Raw genomic sequence first — 21,227 nt, 5'->3', positions numbered from 1 at the left:
AAAACATGGGTGGTGTTAGGAGGAGAATAGACAGAAAAAAGTAAGAAGGAACAAACTGTGAAGAGAGGGAACAATTCTGGGAGGTCACACCCCCAGAGCAGCAACTAAAAAAGAAATGACATGTATCAAGTAAGAGGACATAGTTAGGGCAGAAGATGATGGGAAAAAAGAATTGATAAAGGACCTTTAAAAAACAAAAGAGAGAGCCCATATTCACAATTCATGCTTTAACATAAATGTAAATTGCAATTTAAAAAACATTGTTTCAAATGAATAAAGTAGGAGTGCGTCCTTTTTGGATGATCACCCCCACACTTTTTTCTACAGTGCTGATAGCTTTGACTCTGAAAGTGCACTGAGATCTGCTAACCTGATCCTAGTGCCAATGCTCTTTCCCTAAAATATGATGTATGTGAATTGGTAACCCCAATTTGCAATTACATTAACCCCCTTATAAGTCCCTGTTAAATGGCACAAGTGGTACCCAGGGCATGGGAGTTAAAGGGTTGACCAGGGACTGCAGCACTGACAGTGTCGCACTGAGTGACCCAAGTAAGCAGATGAAAGCAAGTCTTCCATTGCAAGCTGCAGGAGCAGTGCAAATTGCTCAAACCCAACTTCACCCTCGCCATGAGTGGCAAGGTCACAGCACTATCTTTAATATATGTGAGTCACCTCTAAGGTAGGCTTCCTGAGTTTTGCCCAAAAGGCCAAGGGCATTATATTAACACTGTAGTCATGCAAGTGCAAACATATATGTCCCTAGAGTAGCCTCATTCCATTAGGGGCTACTATAATTGTTCAGATGGCCATATGATAATATGGGCACCCCAGCAGGCACCCCCAGGTTGCCAGCTCCATTAGCGGCCCACTGAAAAGTGTCATGTTTGGTATCAAAGGACTTGTCTCATCAAACCTGAACTTTTTTTAAAGTTAGAGTTAATGTAAAACTCACCACAGTGGCCATTTTAGAGGTTACCAAACTGGTTGCTCTAGCCTTTCCTGTGTCCTGGCTGATAACCTGCATCTGCTGCCGCCAAGACAGAAATCTTACCCCCTGCCAAGAGGTGTGAACTCTCTAAGGAGGCGGAAACAAAGGCCTGCCTGGGAGGACGGTATCACCACCCTTCCGGGCAGGATTGCTAGTAAAGTGGCACATAAAAGTGTGAGCTTCAAAGCCTTCTCCTATTTTTTAATTTGGTAAAATAGAGGTTTCCCGGTAGAAAAGGTGCCACCCTCCACAGTAAGTGGTCACCACAGATTAGCCACTGGGGATCGTAGCCCATTGGCTAGCAGGAGCCACACCCACGATGCCCTTAAAACTAGGATTTAAAGAACTTTCCTGGCACAAGAACCTCAGATCTGCTTGAATTGTGACCAAGGACAAAGAAGAGACCTGTGACGTAGACATAAGGACCAGCACAAAGCAAAATTGTGACATTCTGCTCCTGTAGCAGCCACCCAGCAACTGCAACAGAGATCAGCTCCTAAGGAAAGAGGAACCTCTCTTCAAGCCAAAGGTAACTCCAGAACTCCCTCGGATTAGAGGTAGTAGTCCCCTAAATCAACTGCACACTTGGGATAAACAGGGAGCCTTAAGAGCCAGGAAGTACTGATGTTAAAGGAATTATCAATCACATAGAAATACAACTGGCTCAGACAAAAAGGAGAAAGAATAAGGGCAGCCTATGGAGACCTAGAGGGGGGAGAGATTACCTCAGGACAAAAATCCTCACTCACTGTTAGGTAACTTGCTTCATCATTTGTGTTCCCTCCTCATGACGAAGTGTGGGCTATAACTCCCCTAGGGGAGGAGCTGAGGTGTTTTATCCCCGAAGATGAGTGTAGAGATGCAGTGAAGGAGGGGCAGAGTGCAAAAGGGTGTGAAGTGTGTGATATAAAAATGTCTGTCTGGGTCCACTGTAACTGTATTTGGTGGCCAGTCACTTTGCAAAATGGTTCAGAGGGAAATGTGAAACTATTGTGCATATAAGTCACGTACACTCTTCATGCTCATGGACCATCTGGTGGTGCCCAGCTCACAAAGCCGTGGACGTCCCTTAATGAGATGGCAAGTGAATAGAAGAGGGATGCTGAACTTCGAGCCACACAGCTCCAGTGGTGGCTTGTATACCCTGTTCTTTTTTTTTCACTTTTATCACCATTTTTGGAGAGTGAATTGCTATTTAGGTCCTGACAAATGCCTGGTGTCAGAAACATGTTGACCTAAACACAGGTGGGCATATCTATTGAATCCCTATCCATCTCTCATTTTATCCATGTCACTGTTGATGAAGCAAAGCTTCGCATTGCGACGTGCTTTATTCATGAACCTCGCCCGTGTATAATCCAGTAATAATTTGTACGTCTTACTAACGTTTATTTTATGTTTAAACGAGGTTCCCCGAAGCTTGCCTATGTGTTTTACTAAAATAATTAACTCGAGTCTTTTAAAATGGCCACTGCTTGGAAGTAAGTGTCTGCGCATGCGTCAGTCACACTCACGTGTCCTGATGTGTTTGCAGATTTGGAGGGAAATAGTTGCGCATGCGTAATGCATAGCTTTGCCAATAACGTGGTACTGCTCGTGCCACTGCTCTTGTACCTGTTTATATGTAGCTAAGATTTAGACTGCATAAGTATATTTCTTAGTGATAAGTTGAAAGTAGAAACCCTGTGATGTGTTTTCATAATGTTATTTCTATGTATTAATTTGTTCTCGCTTACTTTTCATGTACCACGGGGAATGGGGGTCTGACTGAGCCGAGAGCCATCTTGGAGGGTACTTGTGCGCAGACTCGAGAAAAGGCCTCTTGTCATTGAATGACTGCCAAAGAAGGTTGATACCAGAAGCAAGCCTGGGAAAGCAGCACCTTCGCCCCGCAACGTCACGATATTGTTCTATTATGTTGCAAAAATGTATTCTTTGCCTGTATTCTGCGCAACTTTCTCATGGGAACCCCAATCTTGCTAGGCGGTGCCCTGAGATGTAAATAAGGCCTCCAAATAGTGTATTCTGATTGGTGTGTTACCCAAATCCTATCTTAGGACCAATCCAAATTGAGGGATTCTGACACTTTGCAACATTGGGGGGTGGTACACCGTCCCCAAACTGTATATCTACCCTGGGTTCGCCTAGGGAATTGTCCGACTTGTCTGGTTTAGCTGACCTGCCACTGACCCATCGTACTCAATAGGTGACTGAAGATACAGAGCGCTGCGGAGCACTCTGTCCGAAATTGACCATAGACTAAGGTTCTACTGAACCTTAAAGTGCTGGCGAAGCACTTTGCTGGGAGTTCGCTGACCCAATCGGGGTCTTGATCGATAGCTGCAGAGAGGGTGGAGCGCAGGCGTTGCTTCCAAACTGCGGGTGCGGTCCTGTCCTGAGCGGTCCTGTCCTGAGGGTTTGCTGTCTTGTCCTGAGGTCCTGTCCTGATTCCTAATCTGAGGGTATCCTGTCCTGTCCTGGGTGTCCATTCTGCACCTGCTGTCCTTTGAGGGGTATCCTTCCTTGAGGGTTTCCTGTCCTTAACTGACCCGTGGCCAGGGTTTGGTTTCCACACCAGTCTAGGTAAATACTGCTCTAAGTTCTTTAAACTTGCACCTTTCTATTTTTCTGTCTTTGCTTCAATAAAGACATACCCTTGCATATGTTGATTTTTCCATGCTTTTGCCGCAATTTATTGAAACGTAAAGTCATTCGCATATTTTCATAACGTGTTCCCATGTTACCCTATCTTTTAGAAATCATATTTTGCATTGCAGTTTGTCATTTTCTGATATGGTCTAGAACGGCCTTACTTAAACTGTCTAAAGAACTTTTACCCTGAATGCATAGCGTTTCCTGTTGCATTTCATATTAGCATTTCCATGATTACCCTGACTTTATTTCTCTATAGTTATGTACTTTTCATTATCTTGATTATTGATTGCCTTATTCTTGTAAACTTGATGCTTAACGAAAACGAACTTTAGATAAAGCTTTTAAAACTTCCAGTTGTCCGTGGTCATTTTACAACAGTATTGAATGTCATTTTGAGTTTGTATTTTGCTGCCTTTCCTTTTACAGCTAGCTCCCTGATCCGTTGAGGTCATAGGTACCCGTGTCGGTGGATGGTAAGTCGGGTACACTGAGTAATAACAGTAGGGAATTCACCCAAATTGGTAGCAGCCCGTGAAGTCACCCTGTCAATGAATATTGTGAATTGAAAGTATATGGGCCCGAAGCCGGAAACGGCGAAATTATTGGCTGGGTGACCTCGCGCGCTCTATCAGTTTTTCTGGCTAGAAGAGGATGGTTAGGGACTAGTTGAAGGTTAGGCAGGATTAGTTAGGCTAGCTAAGTCGGTAGCTGCTAGTATATTAATGCTGCTATAAGAGCGGCCGTTCCGAGGGACCTGATCAAATCTCTTGTGAATACGCTGCTTTGAAATTCATGAATTGTTTTATCATTGTTATTCTTGTTCTTATATTGTTATATGTATTAATCCATGCGTTTGTAAACCGTATCGTTTATTGTTGTCCGAACTCCCCGGGGAATTGAAAAGGCAAGTGGTGAATAGAATCCATTGCCTTGAGGTCGCAGGCTTAAGGAAAATTTAGGTGCAGGTTAGGATAACCGGGAAGCACTAACTAGGGTTTTTCTGAATACATGTGTGAATAAATGTCAGTAACGAGGTTCATTGGCAAAATTCCCATAGTGGCGTAACCTAGTAAGGGTCACATCGGAAGAGTAGCAGGTTCCTCGGAGCTTGGGTGAAAGCAGAGGGGTCCGCTGGGAAACCTTAGACTCGGATATATCCCGGAGAAGTGGATGAGTTTAGGGGAATAACAGGTTCACCGATGCTAGAGTGAAGGGTAGGCGGAAGAGATCTACCCGCAGCGCGTGAAAAGTAAATGGAAGTAGTTTACTTGCAGTAAATAATTCTTTCTCTGTCTAGACACTTGAGCACTGTGGCGAATGTGTATTCGTTGTTAAATAACCAAGCACTAGCACTTTAGAAAGAAAGAAAGTTTCCGTTACCTTGTGAAGGGAGGGAGTCAGCCGCGAAGCGTCTCTGACGTCACTCCGTGCCGCGCTGGGATTGGTAGAAGCAGCGGGCGGGTAGCGGGGCTGGAATTGTAAAGGAGGGGTGAGGCGCCGGAGCGTGAGGACAGTCTCACGAAGGGGCCGCGCACCCATTGGCCAAGACTATTTGAACGCGTGCACCTCATTGGTCGCACAGAATTGCAAGACGCGTTTTGATTGGAGGTGACTTTGTAAACAGAGTTAAGCGTAGAAATCGTATGTGGCACTCGTATTGTCCAGAGACTAGACCCGATCCAAGAAACCAAGGGTTTGAGAGGGATCAGTGGAAAGCCAAGAGATACGATATTATGTACGGGACTAAGAGAAAGATGTCCCTTGTAAATAGGGTAAAGAATTATTTCAAAACAGACAAACCGATTAAGTCCAGGGAGGGCGTTATTGTCCCGCCACCGAATACTCCCGCCTCGTTCATGATGTTTGACCGAGGGTACAACACCTGTGTGTGGTTGGAAAATTGGGTAAAGTACACAAAAGATGACGGAATATTGGCTTTTCCGTTAGACGGTACTTTCAATGGCAGGATTTTATTTAATTTGAGAACCCGCATGAATGAATTGCATCCCAGACCGAGACTAACGCAGTATGAGGCATTAGAGGAATGGGAGATTGAGGCTTTTGAAAGAGAGAAACCCCGGTTGGACAAAGGTCTGACCAAGTGGTACCCAAGGCTGAAACAAGAGACTAGGGATAAGAGGATGAAACAGTGGAGACAGAGCATGATTGTTGAGGGTCTGTTTCCCATGATGCCAGCGGGTACCCCTTCTGCGGGAGAGAAAAAGACAGAAAAGAGTAAGCATTGGGGAGCGCTTGGGGAGTCAGACGATGAATTATTAGATGACATTTTTACGCGAAGCCCGCCCCCTTATAATGAGGGAGCCCGACCTTCCAGTGTAGGAGAGAATCCCCAGCGTCCATCTATTAAGGAAGAGGACAGATCCCTAATTAGGGGGGGAGGTGGCCAGGTACTGCCCTATTTTGGGAATCCCGGACCCGCGGAGGTACGAAAAATATATCCTAGTATGCCCGTGAGCCCGGAGGAAAAATATTCCCGTGAAAGAGCCTTCTTCCCCAGACCTCTTTATGAAAACGAAGAAAAGCCATTAAGTTCAGGAATGCCCTTTTTGCAGCCTCCATATGGGGAGGAGCGCAGGTCATTTGGCACGGGAACTTTGTTCCCAAAACCAAATTATGGTGGAGGACCAAGTGAAACGCATCCTACTGCCCCGAGTTTTACCCCTCACCTGACCCCACAGATAATACCTGACCGAACCTTAGGAAGAGTACTAGATGAAAGGGAGCAAGAGGCCATAGCTAGACAGAGGACAGAAATAATTCAGAAGATCTCCCAGTTAAATGCCAGTCCTGAGGCTTTGACTATTCCGGTAACAATCGGACCAGTGGTTCCGTTGTATGGGAATAATCAAGGAAGTCCGAACCCTCCAGTTATGAACCCAATCATGGCCCCGCCGAGGCAAGAGCCCCTACTGATAGACGATCAGTCCAGTGAGTGCGAGTCCGAAGTTGTGTTCTTGGACCTGCCAAATAAACAGACCGGGAAAGGAGTGCAGAAGAGGCATAATCCTTTTAATGCGAAAGAAATTAAATTAGAATCAACGTCAGGTACCAGGAATGTTTCTTTGGTAACTCCGGAAGAAATTGAAAATTGGAGTCGTGAATTAGAAAAACAGGCTCCGCAAACAAAACCTTTAGACCTCTACAAGCTGAGGGTAGAAATAGAGGAATTAATGGCAGGAAATGTGGGATTAGACAGATTAACCACCTATTCTGAAGAAGAGCTGCTGTTTATGTGTAAAAGCCTTACCAGAAGTACCAGAGTGCTCCACGAAAAGCTGACAGACACTGCAGCTAGTATGGGGGTAGATATTTCCCGATCCAAGCCCTTGCAAAAGCCTTACAGAGCTGAATTCTCAGACAAGGATATAGAGAACTTGAATGTGTCAGGGAAAAAGTTGCAGATTAAAGAATTGCTTGCAGTTTTGCAAAAATGGGGAGATGTGGAAAAATGGAGAAGCAGGTGGGCACGAAAGAAAGATGAGGCTCGATCCAGACAAGCGACCCCTGAGTTCCCTTTGAGAGAGGTAGACAAGCCCGAAACGTTATGCCCCATGCGTGAAGTACCAGGTGGGAGGTATGTGCACGTTCCATGGTCCAGGCAGGATATTGTGTCCTTTACTAACGATTTCCCGAAACTGCGCGAAAAGCCAGTGGACTGGTACCGGCAGGTGGAAAGGTTCGTAAAGGTGCAAAAATGCTTGTGGAAGGACCTGGATGGATTTTTCGATATTGTGGTCCCGGTAGATCTATGGACCGAGTGTAAAATTGCCATAGGCTGGCCTAGTGAGGAGTACCCGAGGGACTCTAACACAGGGGAGCCGTCGATTGAAGTGATGAAAAAATACGAACAAGTAATGCGGCATTTGAAAAATAAGGTGCCCGCAAAGGAAACTGATTGGACCAGGATAGATAGAACAACGCAGGAGAGAGACGAGACAGTGCACTCCTATTATGAAAGGCTGTTGCAGGTGTTTAAAACATACAGTGGTATAGATAACATCGAGATGAAGGATATGACGCATTTCATTTACAGGTTTGTAAACGGTTTAAGGCCTGACATTTGTCAGTGGATAAAAGATAACAAAATTTGTTGGCACTCCAAAAAGATAGACGAGGTCCTACGGTACGCAAAGTACTGCGAGGACGAGATGGCAGAAAAGAAAAAGGCGCTCAAGGAAAAGGTCATGTGGGCTCAAGTGAAGCTCGCAGAACAGCAGGAAAAACAGTTGAGTAACATGGTCAAAAACACTCAGAACCAAAGTCCTGGAGGTGGGGGAGGAGGTAAGCCCCGGCCCAAAATGAGCAGGGAGGAGGCTATGAAGAAATTTCCCTGTCACCAGTGCGGCAAAATTGGACACTGGCGTAACGAGTGTCCTTATTTGCCTGACGATAACCCCAAAAAACCTGATTTAACTCCACAGACGCAGAAAGAAAGACCAAGAAAGACTCAACCACAGGTAAAAACGGTTCAGGTGCCCCGAGCTCCAAAGCAAGTACATAAGGGAAAAGGCACAGAGGGTGATGAGATAGAAGTCTGGGAAAGCAATGAGAACAGAAATGCAGCAACTTCGCAGTATTTGTTAAATGATACCTTCCTTTGTGATGACCAGTACTGACGGGGCCTGAGAGGGGAGGACGAGGAGTGCGTACTTGGCGCCTCCTTGCCGGTAGACCAGTCCGGACCATACATTGAAGGAAAGGTTGACGGAAATGATGTCACTTTTCTGTTGGACACTGGCGCTACCCGTTCTACTGTGAGAACAGTGGACGTTCCAAACCTACCCCTCTCGGGAGAAGCCATCCAAGTAGTGGGTGTATCTAATCAATTGATTAGTACTCCTGTTACCAAGCCCATGGAGATCTCAATTGGAAACTTTAAGGAAATGCATAGATTTGTCGTGTGCGACACCAGTCCAGTGAACTTACTAGGACGTGATTTGCTGTGCAAAATGAACTGTACCATCTTTTGCACACCAAAGGGTGTTGAAATTCAGACCCCAGATGAAGACGGCATTTATAAATTAATGTTAATCAGACCTGACTCAGAAATTAAACGAATGACCATGCAGGATTTGCCCAAAGAACTCCAAGAAGCAGTGAAGCCAGAGGTATGGGACTTTACTGGGAAAGATGTAGGGTTAATGAAAAACGTGGACCCCATACAGATAGCAATCAAGGACAATGCAATATACCCCAATACTAAACCCTACAGGATGAATGCAGAAGTGAGAGCAGGTGTCACTCTGGAAATACAGAAATTGCTAGAAGGAAACATCATACAGGAAGCAATGAGTAGCCCATGTAACTCACCGATTATGGGTATCAAGAAGCCTAGTGGCAAGTACAGAGTAGTGCAGGACCTACGAAAAGTCAACATGATAGTAGTCCCCTGCTGCCCTATTGTCCCGAACCCAGCAGTGATTCTGTATCAGATTCCCTGGGATGCCGAGTGGTACACTGTGATAGACCTGTGTCATGCATTCTTTTCCATTCCCTTGCATCCAGATAGCAAATTTCTTTTCCCATTTGCCTTCAATGGTCACGTGTATGTCTGGAACCGGGTCCCTCAAGGGTACACAGAGAGCCCCTCTATCTTTAATCAGATCTTGAAAAAATGTTTGGAAACTTTGGTCTTACCTGGAAACTCTGTCCTAGTGCAATACATAGACGACCTCTTGGTGGCGTCTAAAAGTCATGGGGATTGTGTGATCGACACCATTGCCCTACTGAATCATCTGAGTGAGAAGGGACATAAAGTGGCCCCTGACAAATTACAGTTCTGTGCAAAATCAGTGAAATATCTGGGGCACCAGATAGAGAAAGGTGTCAGAAAAGTGACATCGGAAAGAGTGAGAATAATTCAAAAGATGCAGTTGCCCCGTACTCAGAAAGAGATCAGAATGTTCCTGGGTGTGATAGGATACTGCAGGCAGTGGATTCTGGGATTTGCAGTCCTAGCTAGGCCCTTGATAAAAATGACCAAGAGAGGAACACCTGATATTGTAGAATGGAATGATGAAAGCTTAACAGCCTTCACCAAACTGCGAAATTGTCTGTGTACAGCCCCTGCATTAGGAATGCCAGACTATTCCAAAGAATTTGCCCTATTCTGTGACACTCGCGATAATTGCGCGCTGTCAGTCCTAACTCAAGAACATGGCACGACCAGAAGGCCTGTGGCATATTTCTCTGCCACCCTGGATCCAGTGGCTGCTGGATTACCAGGTTGTCTGAAAGCGGTAGCTGCTACCTGCGCAAGTTTAGAGCAGAGTGAGTCCATTGTCATGGGACATCCTGTAACTGTGTATGTCCCACATGGAGTGGTAATTTTACTGACCAGAACAAAGACTCAGTATCTCACCCCTAGTCGGCTGACTAAATACGAGAGGATTCTTGTGGGTGCTGCAAATGTAAACATTGTTAGGTGCAGTATTTTGAACCCTGCCACTTTACTCCCCGACCCAATGGATATGGAAGGTGGGGTGGATGATGAGCATGATTGCATTGATTTACCAGAATTCAATACCAAGCCACGCCCAGACATTAAAGAAACACCATTGCCTGAGCATGACAAAGAATTATTTGTAGATGGTTCATGTCTAAGACATGAACAAGGAGGCCTGAGTGCTGCCTATGCGGTAGTCTCCTTAACCAAAATTGAAGAAGCAGGTTATCTATTTGACATAAAGTCTGCACAAGTAGCCGAATTGATCGCTATGATAAAAGCTTGCAAAATTGGGAAAAACCTACGCATAACAGTGTATACTGACAGTCAGTACTGTTATGGGGTTGTGCATGACTTTGGCCACTTGTGGCTACAGAGGGAGTTCCTGACTTCATCAGGTACCCCTATTCGAAATGGAAAAGTTGTTCAAGACCTTTTAGAGGCAATCCAGTTACCAAAGGAACTGGCAGTGGTGAAGTGTGTTGCTCATAAGAAGAGCACGGACACTGTATCACTGGGAAATGATTTTGCTGATCAAGTGGCCCAATGGTGCGCCAGAGATCGGTATATCGTAAATCCAAAACGAGGGGGGCCAGGAACCAGCTGCCAACTTCAGGTGTTTGAAGAAGTGCCTACATGGGATGAAGTGAAAGAGTGGCAGCAGGCGGCACCTTGGCAAGAGAGAGAGAAGTGGAAGGAAGATGGGTGTAGACCAAGACGTGTGGATGGTGTCATCTTAGGTCCAACTGGTATGCCTGTGTTACCTAGACACTTACTTAGCACAATGGCGAGATTGATACATGAAGGATCACACATTAGTAGGGACACCATGATTCTAGTGTTCCAACAGACTTGGTACAGTAAAAAGTTCAGGAAAGTAGCAGAGTCCCTCTGCCAGAGGTGCCTGTCATGTCAAAAGATGAACCCAGGCAAGAAAATGGTGGTGGAACTGGGGAAAATTGGGAGGTCAGGGGGTCCCTTTGTGAGAATACAGGTTGATTTCATCACCATGCCCCGTTGTGAAGGGAAGCGATATGTCCTTGTCATGGTCTGTTTATTTTCGAAGTGAGTGGAAGCTTTCCCTACTCCCCAAAATGACGCAAAAACAGTAGCTAAGTGTTTACTAAAAGAACTGATACCTAGGTTCGGGGTTCCAGTCACTATTGAATCAGATCAAGGCTCACATTTTCAGAATGAGGTGATCGCCGAACTCTGTAAGGCCTTTGGAATTTCACAAAAGCTTCACTGTGCATACCGTCCAGAGGCTTCTGGAATAGTGGAACAAATAAATGGAACTATCAAAAACAGACTAGCAAAACTATGTGATGCATCTAAGATGACCTGGGTGAAGGCCCTGCCCCTGGTCCTGATGGGACTCAGAAGTGTTCCTGACCGCAAGACAGGCCTAAGTCCCCATGAAATCATTATGGGAAGAGTGATGAGACAAGCATGGGTGCCAGGAAGCAAACTGTTGAGTATTACTGATGATTTGGTGCTTGAATACTGCAAGAGATTGGGTGACCAAGTGCGTTCTATCTCTCGCCAGATCGGAGAAGACGCCATCCTCAATCCAACGACTCCTCTCCACAAACTGGTCCCGGGAGATTGGGTCAAGATAAAGAAGCATACTCGGAAGAGCTGCCTGGAGCCAAGGTGGGGAGAGAAACGTCAGGTGATCCTGGTAACTACCACAGCAGTAAAGTGTGCAGGGGTTCCACGCTGGGTACACGCCAGCCACACCCAGAAGGTATTACCAGACGAGGAGCCTGAGGAAGAAGGGCGGCCAGCGGAGGACTCTGCAGGAGCCAGACCAGAAGTAGCTGACGACGTACAGCCCAGTACCAGTCGAGCTGCAGAATCAGCAGACGTTGGCCCAAGAATAGTTGATAACGAACTACCAAGAGCCCAGCCTGCTGAAGGGGTCCAAGAAGCTGAGCCAGAAGTAGCTGAAGACGAGCTGCCGAGCATATGGCCAGAGGAGTGGATTCCATTGATTGATCTCACTGAAGACCCCATTCGAACGAGTGAGAGACTTTGGGAAGGTAGAGAGTGGACTAGAGAGGAAAAGCAAGGCACAGGCGAAGAACCTCAGAATCTTGAGATTCACATCAAAACTGAGGAAGGAGAAGGTCAGACAGGGACAGAACAAGTGATAGATACTGAACAAGTGAAGGATACAGAGCAAGTGATTGATACTCCTCCACTGACTCCTGATGTCGGGAAGGGACAGACTAGACATAGCGTAATAGTTCGAGCGGAAGAAAGTCCAGAGATCGAAGTGCTTGAACAGGATCAGATAGGATTAGAAGAACGTGTTCAGGAAACAGAAACAGAGACATTTGAAGAGCAAGCTCAAGACTCTCCTGAACAAGGCCAGATTAGTAACCAGGCAGAAGAAATAGATGCAAGTCCTGGAACTAGTGAGGTAGGAAGGGACGAAGTAGCAGAATTGCCACAAACTAATGAAAACAAGAGGGCAAGAGAAGAAAACGAAGTCCAAGTGCCAACTAAAAGACTTAAGAAAAGAAAGCACATTGAGCCTGGATTTGTCAAGAAACTGAGGCTAAGGATAAAAACAGTAGAAGAAAAACGCGCAGAAGAAAGGAGAAGTGCTCGCATAGCTAAGCAACAAGAAGGTATCTCCAACAGAAGGAGTGATCGAATAAAGAGACAAAACAAAAAGTACAAGTCACCTGAATGGACACTTGTGTTGGAAGACTTTGAAGATCTTGATATAACTGACGAGAGCGACGGAGAACCCGTCCCTGAGTACTCTGCCGAAGAAGAAGACGAGCCACCGTGAATTTGCACAAAGTAAGCTACTCGTGTAAAGTCACAAAGAGGGGTCGAGAAACTTCTTCTGAGCCAAAATGTCTGATTCAAACGTGAATGGTAGACCTAGTTGCAGCTGTTGCAAAACTTGCTGCAAGGTATGTGTATGTAGTATAGTTGTCCTGATATTAGTTTGGATAGGACTAACAATTTTCATTCCCTTTGCTGTGAGCAAAAATACTAATATTGTCCCTACTGAAATTGTAAATACTGACAGTGAGGAGCTGACAACACAGAGTGTAGCAAGACATGAGAGAGCACTGAGACAAACAAAACAAGACTTAGAAGCACCAGATGAGGGAGGACTACATTATCATGGAGTTAAGAACAAGACACACTTAAATGTTTTCGCAAACTTGTTAATACACTATGTAGAGACTATGGAAATTGAAGATTGCTATGTCTGCATGAAGCTACCTACCTCTGTAGCTGAAGGCGTGACATACCATCACTTGCCGCTGACATATGGAATCTCCTGTAGCATTTTAGCTAGTTTATTTTACAAAAGAGGACCGTTACAGTACTATTACTCTAACAATGACGTGATCTTTTCTGAACTACCCATACGTGGGAACTTGAATCCTGTACATACCAAAAGTGACGTAATACGATATATGGGAGACTACTTTCTGACTATAGGTAATATCGACATAGGTGACGCACACAGAGATAACTTGACTTGTTCTTTGCGTGAGCAGGAAAAGATGTTCCTGAACATGGCAGAGAAAAGGAGAATTAAAATACAAAAGAAGGCAAATGACAAAAGTCAGAAAAGGCCAAGATGGGCAGAGAACATGGAAGGCACCTCAACTGGTGAGGCGGGTCCTGCTCTGTTGCTGGATTTTGAAAAGAAAGGCAAGCTATGTCTTCACCGCGAGAAGACTAGCTATTATAATAACATTTTCATTGGTTCCAGTGAATGCGAACATAATTACAAGGTAATTGGAGGTTGGGGTTTCAAAAATGGGTCAGAGCCTGTGTTTCCTGGAATTTATTATATTTGTGGGGACAAGGCTTATTTCAAATTGCCGGACCACTGGTATGGAAGCTGCTACTTTGGCATTGTCTTCCCGAAAATATACCATGTGAATGGAGTTGCTGGAAGCAGTGAAAATACTAATGGCTTAGTGCGTAGTAAAAGAGAAAGTGTAGGTGAAATAATGGGTAGTATTTTCAGTGCACTGATACCTGGAGTGGGAGTGGTTCTGAACACTCACAGAATTTGCAAATTGTCCACTATAGTGGATGTGTTGTCTACTGACACAGCTCATGGATTTCTGCTGGTCAATACCGAAATGGTTGCGATCAGGTCAATGGTTTTGCAGAACCGACTTGCTCTTGATACCTTATTAGCGAAAGAGGGCGGAGTCTGCCGGATGTTGAAGGCGCAACATTGTTGCACTTATATTCCGGACAAAAGTGTACAGCTCAAAAGATATGTGAAAAACATTACTAATTTGGAAAAGGAACTCAAACCACTCGAGGTTGACAGTGCCTGGAAGAGACTGGTAGATGGTCTCTCAAATGTAGGTCATTGGCTTGCTAGCGTAGGTAAAACCTTATTGTTCAAGGTACTGATGCCAATTGGAATTATAGGTCTCATCCTATTCTTCATATTTGTCTGTTGCAAATGTCGTAAGCACACCAGAAAGCATGAAGTGAATGCAAGAGGGGTGAAAAGAAGTGTGAATGAGCTTGAATTGGAGGAGATAAATAATCAGATCTACAAAAGGGTGAAGAATTCTCACCCTACCAAAGATGAGAAAGAGAAATTGAATCGTTTGCTGGAAGAAATAGAGCTGTATAAGGTGTGAGAAGTTGGCATCTGGTTCCATTTATTTTTCTGATGATAGTAAATATCATCAAAGAGGGGATTGATGAAGCAAAGCTTCGCATTGCGACGTGCTTTATTCATGAACCTCGCCCGTGTATAATCCAGTAATAATTTGTACGTCTTACTAACGTTTATTTTATGTTTAAACGAGGTTCCCCGAAGCTTGCCTATGTGTTTTACTAAAATAATTAACTTGAGTCTTTTAAAATGGCCACTGCTTGGAAGTAAGTGTCTGTGCATGCGTCAGTCACACTCACGTGTCCTGATGTGTTTGCAGATTTGGAGGGAAATAGTTGCGCATGCGTAATGCATAGCTTTGCCAATAACGTGGTACTGCTCGTGCCACTGCTCTTGTACCTGTTTATATGTAGCTAACATTTAGACTGCATAAGTATATTTCTTAGTGATAAGTTGAAAGTACAAACCCTGTGATGTGTTTTCATAATGTTAATTCTATGTATTAATTTGTTCTCGCTTACTTTTCATGTACCGCGGGGAATGGGGGTCTGACTGAGCTGAGAGCCATCTTGGAGGGTACTTGTGCGCAGACTCGAGAAAAGGCCTCTTGTCATTGAATGACTGCCAAAGAAGGTTGATACCAGAAGCAAGCCTGGGAAAGCAGCACCTTCGCCCCGCAACGTCACGATATTGTTCTATTATGTTGCAAAAATGTATTCTTTGCCTGTATTCTGCGCAACTTTCTCATGGGAACCCCAATCTTGCTAGGCGGTGCCCTGAGATGTAAATAAGGCCTCCAAATAGTGTATTCTGATTGGTGTGTTACCCAAATCCTATCTTAGGACCAATCCAAATTGAGGGATTCTGACACTTTGCAACATTGGGGGGTGGTACACCGTCCCCAAACTGTATATCTACCCTGGGTTCGCCTAGGGAATTGTCCGACTTGTCTGGTTTAGCTGACCTGCCACTGACCCATCGTACTCAATAGGTGACTGAAGATACAGAGCGCTGCGGAGCACTCTGTCCGAAATTGACCATAGACTAAGGTTCTACTGAACCTTAAAGTGCTGGCGAAGCACTTTGCTGGGAGTTCGCTGACCCAATCGGGGTCTTGATCGATAGCTGCAGAGAGGGTGGAGCGCAGGCGTTGCTTCCAAACTGCGGGTGCGGTCCTGTCCTGAGCGGTCCTGTCCTGAGGGTTTGCTGTCTTGTCCTGAGGTCCTGTCCTGATTCCTAATCTGAGGGTATCCTGTCCTGTCCTGGGTGTCCATTCTGCACCTGCTGTCCTTTGAGGGGTATCCTTCCTTGAGGGTTTCCTGTCCTTAACTGACCCGTGGCCAGGGTTTGGTTTCCACACCAGTCTAGGTAAATACTGCTCTAAGTTCTTTAAACTTGCACCTTTCTATTTTTCTGTCTTTGCTTCAATAAAGACATACCCTTGCATATGTTGATTTTTCCATGCTTTTGCCGCAATTTATTGAAACGTAAAGTCATTTGCATATTTTCATAACGTGTTCCCATGTTACCCTATCTTTTAGAAATCATATTTTGCATTGCAGTTTGTCATTTTCTGATATGGTCTAGAACGGCCTTACTTAAACTGTCTAAAGAACTTTTACCCTGAATGCATAGCGTTTCCTGTTGCATCTCATATTAGCATTTCCATGATTACCCTGACTTTATTTCTCTATAGTTATGTACTTTTCATTATCTTGATTATTGATTGCCTTATTCTTGTAAACTTGATGCTTAACGAAAACGAACTTTAGATAAAGCTTTTAAAACTTCCAGTTGTCCGTGGTCATTTTACAACAGTATTGAATGTCATTTTGAGTTTGTATTTTGCTGCCTTTCCTTTTACAGCTAGCTCCCTGATCCGTTGAGGTCATAGGTACCCGTGTCGGTGGATGGTAAGTCGGGTACACTGAGTAATAACAGTAGGGAATTCACCCAAATTGGTAGCAGCCCGTGAAGTCACCCTGTCAATGAATATTGTGAATTGAAAGTATATGGGCCCGAAGCCGGAAACGGCGAAATTATTGGCTGGGTGACCTCGCGCGCTCTATCACTGTGACCACCAAATAAAGTTTCAGTGGACCCAGACAGACATTGTCCTGAGGGAATCTCTCCTCCTCCGCCCTCTCTTTTATTTATTTCTCCTTTTTGTCTGAGCCGGTTGTACTTCTGTGAGTAGTCCCCTAAAGCCTGCAGGAAAATCGCACAACTGGAACCAAAGAATCACTGGCCATCGGGCAAGCCGAGGGATCACTCAGAAGTAAATGATCTGGTGCATTGTAGCAAATGTATTCCTGACCTCCAGCAAGTTTCAGGGGGCTACTGTTTCCACTTGGAATCCAGGACATCGAAATAAAAATAACTAAGCTTTGAGTTTGCTACTACCAAGGCCTGTTGGTTCCAATCCTAGCTACCACTTCATTTATTCGATGCTGCGTCTCATGGCAACTCTGCAACACGTTCAATCCAACAACTGCTGGCCCTGTTTTCGAGCTTTTGCACTCCTTTCCTCACCAGCGTCATCCAAGCACCAAAATCAGCACCCGCAGGTCACGCATTCAGCACCAGGTGCAGCCAGCACCACTATGCAGCCCGGCCTTATGAGCCTAGTAAATTACAACTGACTGACAGAATCTGGTCCTGGGACCTGCATCAGCATTTTCCTGAGTGGTTTCCACTGGACTCTACCAGTAAGTGACCATGTGACACTAGCGTGTTTTCCCAATGACCCCAAAATTATCGTTTTGCAAGAGTTAAAATGCACTGATTTATTTTCTGGTTACTTATCTTCTGTGTTGATACTCTTAAATACTTAACACATGTTCCTCTAGTAAAGCCTGGCTGCTCTATGCCACCCTATAAGGACTGAGCTAGGTATTTATTAGTGTGACTCCAAAGGAACTAGTTGGGGTAACATGAAGATATCGCATGGTGAAACCTAACCAGACTCACTACATAATACACAACTTTCTTAAAAATAAAATCGATGTAAGCATTTCTAGCCAACATGGCCTGTTTTCTCAATGGAACATCTTAAGTGGCAAGGGTACGCCTAGTTGTGGATTCCTTTGCACGCTACATAAATTAGATATGACTAGCACCCCAGTGAGGAGGGAAACCAATGCAAAAAAAAAGCGTGGAATTGCTATTGTTCTCAAGGAGAGGGGATGTATTTTAGAACGCTAGATTGCACTGCCCCTTTTGTTGCTGGGTGTCCTCTGATTTGCATATGATTGTGCCTTCCGTTTGCGGCACAGGGAGGAAATAAATGAGTGGATTCCCCACTTTCTTTTTAAAGCCTGGGTAAGGTGGAGATGGGAAGCCATGAAGTAAGAAATATTTGCTAACCTAAGATAATCTATCAGGGCCTGGTAAAATTAGCCCTAATGACCTTCACCAAAATTAGCTTTCTATATGCAACAATTTACACTTTTTTGACGCTCAAACCTGAAAACATTTTATAAACTGAAATAGAGAGCTATTTGAAAAATCAGCTGGACACTTTGCCTTGAGTCATGCCCCCAGAAAGAATAATTGCCCAGTTAGAGTCATTTACTTCAGCAACTATGGCTTTTGTAGCTTGACCATTTCAATGTGTAACCTCTTTCACTCACAGTACACCTAATATTGATTTCCTGATAGGATTTATCATGTGCCTGCCCCTATGTGTTTCACTATGAGTTAGAGCCACCCAAATATTGGATTGACTTGCACTGACTTAAATATCTGAAACATTTTGTAACTGAGGAGACATGTAAAGTAAAATATGATTCTCTATTGTCTCTAACCAACATCCAGACCAACCTCCCAACTCGTCCTGGCATGTGTTTGCTTTGGACTTTCAACCAGATGATGATATTGTTCAAGATATGTCTTTCTCCATTAAATAACAGTAGAGATTGTTGACAATTTGTTCATAATATATGACTCCTTGCTCAATTTCCCCCTGACATTTTTCAATGAACTAATTATCTTTCTAAACTTAACCTTGGTACAATGCTTTATGTCCTTATTTATAACTGCTCTTTATTTGTCCTGCAACACTGTTCACTTTGCATATGTTCGCATGGGACCACCTCACTGCATAGGCCCAGCTACCAAAATAAGCCAAAACATCCTTGAGGAAACGGAGAACGGAGGAAACTGGAGAAGTGTGGCTCAATGGTTAGAGCAGGCAGACCTTGATGCAGAGCTCTGGCCAGGGACCAGGGTTCGATTCCCGCCACGGCGGGTCTCCAGCTCATTAATTCCCCTGACTGGATATTCTCGCCTCAGTGCCTGTTCTGATCATGGGTCCCACGCTGCAACTCTGGGCAATAGCTTGCTTAGTCTCCACAATGGCCCCAAAAGCGCTGGGATGCCTGGCTGCACCTGGGGGGTGCCCAGGAGTGAACATTTCCCAGGAAAGCCAGGAAGGGTTCCTAAGCGGTATACGGACAGCGCCGGGACACCTCCGGTGGAGGTAGCTGTGCGCTTTACAAATTCCGACTAAAAAAAACAAAAAACTGGCCTACGCCTGTGTTCTTGTCGGTTGCCTACTGATGAAGCTCAGACATGGGTCACATCAGCATTGTGGCCCTGATTCAGAGTTGGGTAATTATGGAAAATTATCTGGTTTGCAAAATGCAACATCCGGATCCACCAGCGGGGCATTTTACCAGTGCATTTTCATCAAGATTTACAACTCCCTTAAGCAAATTTATCAGATAGCTCTTCATTCAAACTTGTGACCACAGTCTTTCTTAGCCTGACATGTTGTATTCCTACCATTAATCTATTTGATTAATGAGCAAATATAATTAACAGGTAAGTGTTAATTGCACATTGATCAGATCCATACACAATCAATGACAGAACATGCAAAGCTCCATCTAAATGCTCCATTGTATTCACACAGGTGTGTTATAGCATACACTCACAGGCCCGTCAGCATTTGTATACTTTACAGGTACTGCTATGAGCAGACACATTTAAGACTATTCAGTACAAACTGTAGTGACAGTGTCTGTGGAATCAGAAATAAACCTGTTAAGAAGGGCAGTGAAATTTGACAACATTTACCATTGTGCAATAATTATTTAAGCAACTGCAGCAATAGCAAGCAAGATATAAAGAGGTCTAGGAAAGGCAATGTGTGCTTTTGTTGCAAAAATGTAAAAAAATAAACACTGGTTAAACAACTTTATTCAATCTTTTGATTCCTTTGGCTCTTTCCTTTCAAGAACCCAGTCTCCATTTGCACGCCCAGCTGCCCCTCTGGGTTTCGGAAAGCTGCTAAAGAAGGACTGCCTGCATGCTGTTTCTCATGCATTCAGTGTTCTCTTGGAGAGATAGCCAACCAAACAGGTACGTACATAAAAGTGCTTATGACTCATACAAAACATAAGAATTCACTGATCACTGAAAAACTCTTCTTGATTTCAGACTCTGTGGATTGTTTCAAATGTCCCTGGAATCAGTGGCCAAATGCTAAACAAAACCAATGCATCTTGAAGCCTACTGAGTTTCTCTCCTATGAAGAGTCATTGGGCACCAGCCTGACAGTAATCAGCCTTATTCTCTCAGCAGTCTCAATTGCTATCCTGGTTCTCTTCATCCATTACAGAAATACTCCCATCGTCAAAGCCAACAACCGCAGTCTCAGCTACCTCTTACTTCTGTCCCTCACCCTGTGCTTCCTGTGCTCAGTGGCTTTCATTGGTTATCCCACAGAAGTCAAATGCCTAATTCGTCAGGTTGCCTTCGGAATTTCGTTTGCTCTGTGTATTTCCTGCATCTTAGCGAAAACCATCATGGTAATTGTTGCCTTTAATGCAACCAAGCCCAACAGTGACTTAAGAAGATGGGTTGGTCCACAATTGTCCTACTCAGTCATTAGTGGCTCTACACTCATTCAGGTTCTTTTGTGTGCCTCATGGTTAATTATCTCTCCTCCTACATCCGAATTCAACATTGAATCTCAACCAGGATTCATCATAATTCAGTGTAATGAGGGGTCTCCCATGGCCTTCTGGGGTATGTTGGGGTATCTTGGACTTCTGGCCTCTATTAGTTTCATAGTAGCTTTTATGGCAAGAAAATTGCCCAACAGTTTTAATGAGGCTAAATTAATCACTTTCAGCATGCTTGCTTTCCTTAGTGTGTGGCTCTCTTTTATTCCAGCTTATCTCAGCACTAAGGGCAAGTACATGGTGGCTTTGGAAAGTTTTGCAATTTTGTCTTCCACATTTTCCCTTATTTTTTGCATATTTGTCCCAAAATGCTACTTTATTTTGTTGAAGCCTGCGATGAACACAAAGGAGAGCCTCATGGGCAGAGAAGAACGCCACAGGAACAAAATTAAAGAGACTTATACATAACATTGTTCCTTTCAGAATGGGAAATCTTTATGCTATGGATTTCATAGTTTTATAATTCCATGACTTTTTAAAACTAATTTACGTTTTAATCTTGGGATATCCAATGTGATCCAA

General features: G+C 44.4%; 1 protein-coding gene across 1 annotated transcript in view; it reads left to right on the top strand.

Annotated features, from left to right (window-relative positions):
- The window catches only part of LOC144797903 (vomeronasal type-2 receptor 26-like), a 112,301-nt gene extending 91,188 nt beyond the window's left edge, over positions 1-21,113 (top strand). The window contains exons 5-6 of the mRNA XM_078668705.1: positions 19,984-20,100; positions 20,179-21,113. Of these exons, the coding sequence (XP_078524831.1) occupies positions 19,984-20,100; positions 20,179-21,113 (1,052 nt within the window). The remainder of the gene's footprint in view (positions 1-19,983; positions 20,101-20,178) is intronic.
- Positions 21,114-21,227: the final 114 nt, after the last annotated feature.

The sequence above is a fragment of the Lissotriton helveticus genome, chromosome 12, assembly GCF_964261635.1.
Source record: "Lissotriton helveticus chromosome 12, aLisHel1.1, whole genome shotgun sequence".
Lineage (NCBI taxonomy): Eukaryota > Metazoa > Chordata > Amphibia > Caudata > Salamandridae > Lissotriton > Lissotriton helveticus.
The sequence above is the reverse complement of the archived record's forward strand: the minus strand, read 5'-3'. Positions and strand labels throughout refer to the sequence as shown.